This window comes from Embiotoca jacksoni, unplaced genomic scaffold (assembly GCF_022577435.1).
Source record: "Embiotoca jacksoni isolate LCO1_2020_lvr unplaced genomic scaffold, fEmbJac1.0.p SCAF_28, whole genome shotgun sequence".
Lineage (NCBI taxonomy): Eukaryota > Metazoa > Chordata > Actinopteri > Embiotocidae > Embiotoca > Embiotoca jacksoni.
The window spans coordinates 2,833,233-2,845,438 of NW_027185379.1; the positions used below are offsets into that span (position 1 = coordinate 2,833,233).

Here is a 12,206-nt window from a genome sequence, read left to right on the forward strand (position 1 = left end):
TCAGACCCCGGTCAGGCTTTCATTCAGGGTGGAGATCTGGTCGATCACACACAGCTGTCTCTGGTGACGGTGGACTTGTCTGGGCTGCTGGTGCAGCAGGAAGAGGCGCTTGGCTGCGGCCCTGTACTTCCGAGACATGAGGTTGTAGACGACCGGGTTGATGGAGGCGCTGAGGTAGCAGAGCACCATGGAGGCCATGTTGAAGTTCTGGCTCAGCATGGCCGTTTCATAGTCGTCCACCTGGGCAAAGAGGTTTCTGCCGATGTGGTAGGGCAGCCAGCAGATGATGAAGGCCAGCACCACCACCACTGAGAGGGGAAAATAAGTTAGGAGGCAACAATTACAACGTAGTTTCCTTTTCAGGAGGAGTTTGACAGTTTGGTAAATAAGAGATTAAAACAAGAGTTACAGGAGAGGACAAATCCTATTCTCATGTCTGGACAGTAGATGTAAACCTAAAGCCAGCAGCAGCTTACAGACTGAAACAGCTCACAAAGATGACACGATCCATGTACTAACGATTTTTGTCATCTATCTGTACAAAAACCGAAGTGTGAAGAAGGACACAGTCACTTCGTGTCTCGTCTTCATTGTGAGATTGCCAGGCAACTAACACAAACTCCACCTGGCCAAGAAATAGCTGCACTGATGTTTTTACATGTTGAGTTTGGAGCAGATTAAATGAACAAAATATGTATCCAATTAGTGAGCTGCAGAGGTGCTTGAAGGTGAATTTTTATTTTATTTTTGAACACAGCTATGAATTCCCCAGTTTTGTAAGCGAAGGAACCGTGGCTGCTGACACTCGCTTACATTTTCCATACAATTATAGGAGCGGTATCTGTCTTGCCTACTGCAACCCTCTGCAAGTTATCGAATGACCACACTTGCCATAATGTAAAACTATTCAAAACAAAACAAACATAAAATCCCAAACTATTTATATATTATCTATTGCAGTTTCTAGTTAGTTCCTGTGTTAATCATTTTAGATATTTCTGTGTTTTATTTGCTTCCACCCTGACACACCAGAAACAGACTGAAAATCGTGAAGTGCAAAAGATACGCCCTTGTATTGTGGGTCAACACACCTCATGAGAAATTGTGACTGAATAAGCAGCACTTGAATTCATATGGGTACACCGAAATACCTGACTTTTTTTTTATTTTTTAGGAGAACCTTGTGTGCTTCGAATACAAACACAAATATATAAAACAGCAAGAATTAGTCAACCTTTGAAAGATAATATGGTGTTCATGTTGGACTCATTTGGAAAAAAGGCTGAAAATTGGTTTTCAGGATGGTCCTGTGATTTATGGTCTCCAGTCACCCCTGACATTTATTGATTACCAGCAGCAAATACAACATCATGCTTCTTCTGAAGCCAACGTACAAGAACGCACACTTACACTCACGTGCACAACCTGTCTCGTTCCCTGAAGTGACTGTAAGCCTGTAATTGGCTTCAACAGTGAAGTCACATTTTCAAAATACAGGCTATTAACCAACCGATTATATGAGGCAGAAAGATGCAAAACAGGACACAAAAAAAGGTCAAAGCGAGAAACCTCCATGCTGGGTGAGATCATCTCTGATTCACTGGTATTGATCAAAAAGACCCCTGCAGATAACTTCATGATCAATTTGTAATGGAGGCAGTAATTTCTCTTGGGATAATAAATGTCAACTAAATAATTAAAAAAGAAGTATATGTGGCCCTCTCGCACCTGGTTATCTGTGAATTAACATGAAGAGTTTCCTAAATTAAAGACCTACACTGTGGAGGGAGTAGATGCAACAGTGCTGAGAATTGACCATGTCGTAAACAGCAGTCATTGATTCCTGAGATGTGTGTCACCAGCAGATTAAAAAGGCACGGAGGATTGTAGTAGCACAAACATTTCCATTAGGGCTGATTTATGAATAATGACAAACCAATTTGGTATTCAGCAACTGTGGACACAAACGGTAGCATGTTTCACAACGTGAAGTCTATGCAGCATGTACTCTGCTAATGAATGGAATTAACATCCTGATGGATGCATCATGATTAAACATTTGGCTAATATGGACAGGCCTGGTAATGGTGTTTCACTGTAAAACAGGGTTTCCTGCACGATATGCCAGAGCTGAATATTAAGTCAATCAGTATCTGCAGGGGCAGGACATGATTAGCCTCAGACAAAACAGAATAATTAACCAGCTCGTATCAACAACAATACACATGGCAGCAGCTTTCGCTTCATCAAAGCTGAGAGATCGAAGCAGAACAATGCCATGGGAAGCAGTGAAAGAGATTTTTAGGCTAAAAAGAGTCAGTGAAACTATTGGAGCAGAAATCAGTTCTCTCGAAATGTGTGAAAACCATTTAATAACGTTGACAGAAAGCCAGAAATCCCAGATTCGTACGTGTTTTTGATTCAGCAACAATGAAAAGCAAACTGACTGTAAACAGACAGATTTCTGGTTGAAGCTTTTTCCCTCCAAAGAGAGTTTTAGACGCTGTCACCGATGAATCCAAACTTTCTGATGTTTTAGGTTCAGCAAATGAAAGCAGAGAAAGCAGAATTGTGAATAATGTGACACTTCTCTGCAACATCAGTGATTATTATTGTTTATCTAAGTTTATTTGCAAAAACAAATATGCAACCTTTGCGTCACAGTGCGGTCTTTATAATTCTACAAACATTTCTGATCATTGTTAAGAACGTGACACTTTTAGAAAGTCCACTAAAAAGAGCAAAAATACTTCCGTCCCTCAGTATTATCAGTGTTGTTTCACCCTCTTTGACCATGATGTAACCTGATTGCTGCTGGATATCTGCATAAAAGAGACGTATAACAAAAGGCACGTACTCACCCAGGATCTTGACTGTTTGCCTGTGTGACCTTTCTCGGGCCAACATGCAGGGGCCTTGCAGGTCATTCTTGCTTTTCCACAACTTGCAGCCAATGGAGCCGTAGAGAAAGATGAGGCAGAGCATCGGGCAGAAAAAGTAGGTGGTGGACACCCAGAGCATGATGTGCAGCTGCCCAGAGCTGATGGCGTAGCTGGTGTGCTTGCACTGCCCCGTGTTGTAGTCCGGGTGTGTGTCGTTGTCATACTCCACCCCGACCAGGAAGAGTGTGGGAGCAGCAGAAACCAGGGCGAAACCCCACAGGGCGAGGATGATGTACTGGACCCTGCGTCTGGTCACCACCACCTTGCTCCTGAGGGGGAAGCTGATGGCCAGGTAGCGCTCGATGCTCAGAGCCATGATGTGAAGGATGGTGGCCGAGGTGCAGCCCTCGAAGATGTAGTGGTAGAAGCGGCACACCGCCTCCCCAAAAAGCCAGGGAACGTACTTCCACAGGCGGTAGAGGTCAAAGGGCAGGCAGAGGAAGATGATGAGGTCAGACACCGCCATGCTGGACAGGTAGAGGTTGGTGGTGGTCTTCATGTCCTTGAAGTGCTGGATGATGAGGATGGTCATGGTGTTCCCTGTTACCCCGACGATGAAGATGAGGATGCAGATGACAGTGACGGGGATGAGGGTGGAGGTGGGGAACAGGGAGCCCTCGAAGTGGTGGTCGTCTATGTTGTACTGGTCCATGGCCTCTGCTCCACCAGCAGGAACGTCCACCTGAGGTCTGGCCCAGGGCATTCCAGTCTCAGTAAGTGTCACAGCGACGAGTGAAATCTGACCTCGACGAGCAGCTGAGGAGACAAAAATAATACGTTAAAGGACCAGAACCGAAGTCTCATCTCCTTAACTCTGATTCTGTAGACTTTACATGAATGCAAATATGATGAGGAGATTTGGAGCAGTAGGTTTTTGTGATTGTAACACATTTAAATGATAAATGCACAATTCATTATTACATGACTCAAAGATCTGGTTTTTTTTTTCTTTTCTTTTTACATTAATGGAAGCCAGTGATGTGTTCAAAACGTGTTCAAAAATATGAAACACATGTTTTTTTTTTTTTTTTTGAAGTAGTCAGAGGGATAAACCATGCAAACTCACTGCTATAATCCTGTGAACTTCAACTCTAAAAGCAGAAAGCTGGAGCAAAAGAAGTCTTTGCTGGTGAATTTACCTTGAATATTGAGCTGGATCTCTCAACCTTTGAACTTTTCTCGGTCCCTGTCGTGTTAAGTATGCCAGTGGAGAGGAGAGGAGAGCAGCAGCAGCAGCACCAGCAGCACCAGCAGCAGCAGCAGGAGAAGGAGGAGGAGAAGGAGGAGGAGGAGGAGGAGGATCACTTGAAAGTGGCAGAGCCTGTCCTGATGCTTAACAACCAGTTGAGCCGGGGCAAGAGACGAACAAATGAACTCCTCCTCCTCCACAGCACCCTGAGGAGTCAGAGAGAAACGGGGAGCTCTGTGTGTGTGTGTGTGTGTGTGTGTGTGTGTGTGTGTGCGTGTGTGTGTGTGTGTGTGTGTGTGTGTGTGTGTGTGTGTGTGTGCGTGTGTGTGTGTGTGTGTAATCTTCATAATCGAATGATGACAGTGAAAGGCAAGAGATGGAAGATTTGAAGGGACTGACCATCAATACCAAAGAAAAGAGAACCATTTAAGGAAGCCGATACATTGATTATTGCATCAATTAGTGAAATCACATTGTGTTTGCCAAGCTGTCTTCCCGGAAACACGAGAACTGTGTTTGCTTAATTGTCCACCAGCACCTTTTCTCTCTGCACTCGGTTCCATCACTCCACAATCCCACCGTCCTCATATCTTTCTCCTCACCCTTGAGTTACCTGTCAGGCTTGTTATAACAAACCTGGCTTCAACAACACTACTTTAAAAAAAATAAATAAAAAAAAACCTTTTAAGAATTCACGTCAGGTTTTGTCGGTGCTCTGAGGCGTCTTAAATTGATAAAAGACCTTTAAAGTCTCGATGTTAGAGTCCCGCTGGATGTTTTTTTTGTTGTTGAATTCTTCCACCTAATTTTCAATATTAGAACAGAAGTGTGACTTCCAACTAGTTAGCGCACAGTGTTCTTCACTTCAGTTTTTTTTTTTTTTTTTATAGAACAGATTGCCCAACTAGTGGATCACAGGTAAAAGTTTATGTCATGAATGCAGGTGTGTTTTCACTTCCTGATCTGCAGGGTTTTTTGTTGTTGTATATTTTGTGTTCAAAGTAACGTGAATCATCGAAGCCTGATTGAGCCGGTGGTGTGCCGTGTTGGGTCAACGCCACCACATCCATTAGAGCTTTCTGAACCTTTGCAACCAGAGACACGCTGACATTAGGGTGTATCTGTGTGTTTACACTGAGCTGACCCATCGCCAGGTGAACCACTCGGACCTCAGAGGCTCAGCAAGGAACGTCCCTCCCTCTGCCATTGTTTGCTCCTGTCAAACCAAGACGACAAGGAAAGCTTGTTAGTCTGCTTTTTTTTTTTAAGGGTTTCCAATTAATCTCTCAACAGGGGCCAATGTTGTTAACAATGCAGTGACCGAGATGACTAAGCCCACTTCCCCCCCCTCATTAATCACGGCACCTTTGCTTACACCACTTAGTTGTGCTTGTGCAGTTGACAGGAACTCTGGCATCTTACTCCAGAAGTCTCTCACGCACGCTCAACACAATTACGTGCAGCAGCGTTGAACTCTGAACACCAAACAGAAGAAGCATCTCTGTAACGTTTTAAGATTTGAAATCTTGATATTATGTGATCATCCTCGTCTAAATGGACAAACAATTTATTGTCTTTAGCGATAAAAGGAGACAATTAGGGGGGAGGGGGGAGATAGAGAAGAAATGGACAGAATCTTTTTCCATTCAGATTTTGGTCAGATACAGAACATAATGGACAGACAGGTGTATACATCTTACTCAGATCTGCTGACTGGACAAAGAGCTGTCAAGACTGACTCACCATCACAGATTAAGATGCGGAGCTTCAGCTTTCTGGTATTTTCATCTAGGTTTGGTGGGATGTTGTTGCAACCATCCCGGCTTTTTTTTTTTTTTTTTTTATCGTCTGTGAAAATAAAATGAGGGTATTCCAGCAGTGCAGACTTTCTTAATGAAATGAAAGCAGCTGACAGGGTGAGCTGTTTTGTTTGCTCTCAGTCCAGTGGGTACTTAATGTAGAATTGATCAAATTAACGAAGGCAAAATATTTTATACTTAAAACGGATTTCTGGTTTTAAATTACAACTAAATTATGGAAAATATTTATTTTCGAGGCTTTCAATTGTTGGTGAGAGTTTATGTTTCTGAGGCTGGGCCATACAACTTGGTCATAGTCAATTAGGGTTCTTCGAAAACGTTTACTTCACACCATAAAATGTGACATCAGGCAATAAAAAGTCATGACTGGAGATTTTTCTGTGTTGTAATGCAAAGACGATTAGTTACTGAATTCCCCTCGCATTAAGACCGAACTATTATTTTTCTTAATCACTTTCCGATAATTTACACAGCTAAAAAAAGTTTTGAATCTTGGATATCTCGGCCACTTTGCACCAGAAAAGCTGCGTCTCCTTTTCAGTTTGTGTTCATATCATTTAGTGAGAGTTGGCAATGGAACTGAGGTGAGCACTGGTATGGCAGCCCGGTATCCCGCCGAAGCATGTCATACAGCCGTCTGTCCACCAGAGGATATCTTCTCAGTGTCACATTTGGCCTCGCTTCACGTGAAAAGTACACGCACAGCAGACCAGGGTTGAAGAAGATGGTCACGTGACAAAGTTGCAACGACAAAGCGAGGTGGATTTTTTTTTTTTTTTTGGAACATGGGCACATTTTTTTTTTTAATATCTTATTTAACTCACGTAACATATAATAACTAATGTGACATAAAATTGCTTTTTATGTTTATTTTCCTAGCCAAGTCATTTTTTCTCAACCTAACACATGGTTTTTGGTGGCTAAACCTAAGGCCACTTGTCACACCTAGGCAACACAAAACATTTCACAGACTGCCATCTGGTGGACTGATGGGTGTATTACATGCTTTGCCGAGATGGCGACACATATGTATATATATATATATATATTACACGTTGATATATAGAGGTGATTGAACTGCTGACTGTAACTACATTCGGGGTTTCCTTGTCCATAATTTCACAGAACACCCGCTGACCACTGAAACACGTGATATTGGGGCCATTTATAACCGCGGAGTAATTAATGACAAATATATGGCCAAACTTCAAACATGGTGAAGAATTATAAATCTTTTATTGTGCATGGACCCTTTGTAGATATCATGGCTATACAGATACACTTTAGATACAGATCTATGATTATACATTTTTTTTTCCATAATGAACATTGTAAAGTGATATGTCTGGTAGTATGTATAGTATAACAAATTTTCATATTGGAATGTACGGTGTATGAGGTAACTGCAAACATTAAAATTACATAAAATGGTCTTCATTTTGTGCATATTTTACTAATTTTTTAAGCATTTTGTTTATCTCCCCAGCCGAAGGTAGTAAGCCCAGGGTGAAGGGTGTTAAAATGGCACACATTGCGATCGCTATCAAAAATAGGAATTTGAATTCTTTAAATGACAAAGCGGAGACATTTGCAGAATGTCTGAAGGACCAAATCATGTAATTATCGAGGACGTTTTGCAAGGTACCTGTATTTAATCTTAACAGATGCAATAGCAGTTATCTGCCCAAAACCAAACAACACTAGACCCTAAAGCCAGATTACCACTGAAAACTCAGTGTTTGCAATCCGTTACATTTACTTAACACACGGAGAAAAGGCAAATTTCGATTCACAGGAAGTACATAACACATTTTGTATCCGCCATTTTGCTTTCCATGATTCATGACTACTCATGATTTATTATCTTCTGTGGAGAGTATTAACTTATATTACTTCAACATTATAAAAAAATATACTTCACACATGTATGACCTGACAAAAGAAAATAAATGTGAATACACAGAACTACTTTCCATTTCTTTCACGATTACGTAGGTTTACTAACATCAAATGAATGCTGCAAAAGTAAAAGGAAATAGAACACATTTTAGTGTTTTCTAACACTAAAAGAAAAACATCAAAACTCAAGAGAAATTAAGAAAAGATTCCCCCAAGATTTTTTTTCCTCTCCAATTAAGGTAAGGCCTCCGAAACAACTTGTACATACTGGTTTTTTTTGTTTTTTTTTCTTTTTTTGCTGATACATTAGCTGTTTCAGTGACACATCATGTGATACTACAACTTTTAAAACACCCAACACACAAGTAGGGCTTGCACAATCTCAAAGTGTGTTCTATAAAATGCAACACAAGACCAAGACGCAGTCAGTCAAGGTTTTCGTTCACTAAGGTGCAAAATCAATTACCGGGGAGGTGGGGGTGGGGGGTGTGAGGGAGGGGGAGGGGGGGCGGCGGGCAAAATAAAACAGAACATACGAGAAAGCATACATTTTTTTGTGCTGACCAACAATATTTCAGAGTAAAGCAGCTGCATGATTGTAAAAACAAGCTACAGTATAACTATATGATAGTAAAAATAATTATAATTCACTGTTAGTTTGGTTTTTGTTTGTTTACTGAGCATTTTTTTTTCTCAAACTTACAGATCATCGTGTCTTCACTGTACAAAAATATACTAACATTTCTCCAGTCATTTTTGCATCCTTAAACATTCTGAACATCAAAAAGGTTGAAAAGTGCTAAATGAACACTCTACAATGTGAACAAGATTTTTCGTTTCCGTTTCTTCTCTGACTAGACTCCTCGAACTTTCAGCGTGGGAGGGTTGAGTCCCTTCATCTGGCCCTGAAGCCCTCCCAGCCGTGTACCGCTGTGGCACAAACTACATACAGTATACACATCTGGACACACCTCTGTGCAAACACTGGCCCACCAGGTCCCAGGATCAAATAGCACATAGGCTAACGACACACCTACATACTATTTTTGGAACACGTCTATCAAAAAACAGTTTCGTACTGGACAAGTAAATGGAAATATAAATAATGAGTATTTCTATATATTTTAATATATGCGCCACCTCCCCCCCCCCAACCCTCTCCCCGAAATTTACCATAACCCTACGCTTTCTGAGTTCCTCTTTTTTTTTTCTTCTTAACACGAAGGTAATCATGATGGAGTAGAAATCTGAACTGAACAACAGATTCTACAAACTTGGAGCAGGGTGACAAAAGGCAGGAGATTCAGGAAGGTATCACAGGTACCAAATGAGATGTTACATTCTCACTATATAACCGCTAATTAGCTCTCACCAACCGCCCATCCTCCTGCTGCTCTCCAATTTGCCTAATGCAATTACTCTGTTGAAACCGGAGAACAGCAAGTAGTAGTAGAAGTAGAAAATAAAGAATACATAACAACACAGAGATGGGGAGGGGGCAATAAAGGGAGGGGGCAATAAAGCTATAACCCTGAAGCTGGCTGGCACAAACTGCTTATTTAATTACAAAGTACTGGATGACAAAAGCGATGAGGATAGCGATGACGGCAAAAACCATGAGGAGGAGGAAAGCGCACTGCTCGTCTGACAGGCTCTGTCTGGCTCGGATGGACTCTGTGCCGGTCCTCGACCCCGAGCCGCTGCCCAGCGCCACCTCGTTCCGCTGGGGGGAGAGGGTCACCGTGGGGCTGTAGGGACCGCTCAGCTCCGGGGCGTCCTGGCATTGCCGGATAGCACACACCCGGAAACGGTAGTCGCTGCTGGGCTGCAGGTTGTGGACGTGGAAGGAGGTGGCCGAGCCTTTGTAGGCCTGACAAACGAAAGGGAGGAGAAGTGAGATTAAAAACTGAATATGTGACAAGGAAGAGAGAGAAAAACAAGACTATGGTTTTTTTTTTTTTTTTTTTAAAGAACAACTGAATTGTTGGTTTTATCTTAACTTGCATTTCATTAACAAGTTTATCGTAACAAACTGAGGAAATACTGAAATTGAGCTGTTTTTAAAGAAACTGTACTGGACAATAAAGCTGAAAAAAAAACCCATCTTGCTGCTTGTGACCAACTGGACCGAGTCAGCGGGAACATTAGAATAAAAAAAATAAAAATAAAATAAAAGGCTCTTTTAGGTTTGATTTCTGAATTAACGATGTATTTTCTGATTGGTTTGTAAAAATGTTGTTGTCTCTCTGGAAGATGTGGAAAGCCATCAGCGTTTGCTGTTTGCCCAGCTGACCACCCACACGTTTGCAGTGAGCCTTGTGAGTCTGATCTGTTTGGATGCTGAAGTGACGCTTTTTTTTTTTTTTTAAACTACTGGAGACAAGGATAGCTGTAGGAGGGTACAAGCAGTTTTTTTTTTACCCTGGTTTAAAAAAAGGAAAATCATAGAACTGTCCATTATAGAACAGCCAAACTCAACCTCCTATTACCAGCAAAAGAATAATGCCCCTTTCTCAAACGTGGACTTTTGAGATTGACAATAGGGAGGGAAACAAACATTGACAACAGCCACATATTTCAACTTCCTGATTCAATTGCCACGTACGATGTGGGGATTTTAGCATTAGCCTGAAGTGGCCATTATTCTGCATTAACATGGCTGGAGGCCACTGAGAGAGATGAATGTGCTGGCAGGGGCAAGACACCTCGGATGCGTCATGGATTGATGACCTTTGCATAATGGGAAATTTAAAACCAGCGGTGACTAACACCGAACGGGAAAACGCCACGGCGAAAACATTAAGGCCCTGAAACCATCTGTATCCCGATCTGCATAGAAAGGCCACCGTGATGAATGGCAGGTCAGCAGAAGGTAACAGGGAAGGACATAAAACACAAGAAGGGAGCGCCAAACTTCCCCACAACAACGTCAGTACCTGTTTAAACTCGGAGTTTCCCAACATCCACTGCAAAGTGTAGATAACTGGGTCCCCCTTCATGGGCGGTAGGGCCTCCCATGTGACTTCGCAGGAGTTGTCGTCCAGACGCTCCACTTTAGGGGCTGAAGGGTGAAAGTGGAACGACAACGAGAGAGAGAGGTCATGTAATGAGCGTACAATGAAGGTAAGCGACATCTGGAATAACGTCTGCCACTGGGTGTCACGTTTAAAACAAGAGATCCGAGCAGTTTGACGAGGAAACGGTCAGTTTGTAATTCATTAATTGACGACCGATGTGCACGCAGACACATGCAGTTTAGAGGGTGAGGGAGTATCCCCGGTTATTGTCATAGTCGCTACAATTCACAGATGCACCCTAAACGCCTCACATGCAGTTTATTGTTAGACATTACTATTTACAGCTGTCCTTTAAAACACCTCATATGGGGGAAATCTGCTAATGCTACAATTTACAGATGTCCCCCAAAGACCCACAGGCGGACTATTGGAAAATGCTTAAATTTTACAATGTTCCCTGAATGCCTGATATGCAGACAACTGACAGATGCCCCCTAATGCCTCACAGGCGGACTATCGGGAAATGCAAAAATGTTGTTGAAAACGGAGTATTTGTTTATCTGAGCTTCTCTCTGAGTGGCGGTTGGTTTGATTTTAACTCAGTCCGACATAATTTGTAATCTACTAAAAATATTTTAAAACAAACCAGAACAAAAACATATTCGCAGAAGTCGATTGTATGTTTGATTGTTCCTAACTTCTCAAATTGTTTTATATGGGAAGTGAACTTCAAGTCTGAATCAGAGCTTCCGGAGACTTTTGACAGAGGGGCTGCTTCAGAAACCATTTGCTTTAATAAAAGAGTACTTTCTTTGAAACCATTTGCTTTAATAAAAGAGTACTTTCTTTGATTTAAATAGTGACTCAGCTGATGGATGAAGAGTGAATTCTTGTTATGTTAGAGAACCGTAACTCTGAGTCATGTTCTAGAAGTAGGTGGCATTTTAAGCAAAAACAATAAAAAAAAATAAAAAAAATATGTGGTTGTACAGAACTGTCAAAGTGCTCTGGTAATTGTTAAAAACTACCGTGGCATTGAGGATTTTAGTCCTTTGTGGCATTATGATGTTTTACTTTATACTAGAGGCTGAACTGGTTAGTCTGAATTCAAACTGTTTATATTTCAGAGTGCACTTCACAGTGTGAGGAGACAACGAGTGTTGAGTAACGCCGACAATCTGCCACATGACCGCTTGATTGAAAAGAGGCGCCGAGACAAAAGCTTACGTCCTCATCACTGACTAACTTCGACGCGTAGGATCAAAAGAGGCTCTGCAGAGGCTGGCTGAGTCCCGACCACAGCGCCGAGCAACCCGACTCATGATGACAGCCGACAAGT

At 42.0% G+C, this 12,206-nt stretch overlaps 2 protein-coding genes across 5 annotated transcripts in view; both read right to left on the reverse strand.

The window, feature by feature from the left end:
• On the reverse strand, nt 1-3,645 carry mlnr (motilin receptor). Its single transcript, XM_069161275.1, has 2 exons — nt 2,862-3,645; nt 1-308 (listed from the first exon to the last, which is right to left on the reverse strand). The coding sequence occupies exons 1-2, from the start codon at nt 3,643-3,645 to the stop codon at nt 1-3; spliced, it is 1,092 nt and encodes a 363-aa protein (XP_069017376.1).
• Nucleotides 3,646-7,168: 3,523 nt separating this feature from the next.
• The window catches only part of fndc3a (fibronectin type III domain containing 3A), a 42,340-nt gene continuing 37,302 nt past the window's right edge, over nt 7,169-12,206 (reverse strand). For all 4 annotated transcript variants that reach the window (XM_069161189.1, XM_069161188.1, XM_069161190.1 and 1 more), the window contains 2 exons: nt 10,787-10,911; nt 7,169-9,720 (listed from right to left, as the gene is read on the reverse strand). In XM_069161189.1, the coding sequence (XP_069017290.1) occupies nt 9,406-9,720; nt 10,787-10,911 (440 nt within the window). In that variant the 3' untranslated portion in view covers nt 7,169-9,405. The remainder of the gene's footprint in view (nt 9,721-10,786; nt 10,912-12,206) is intronic.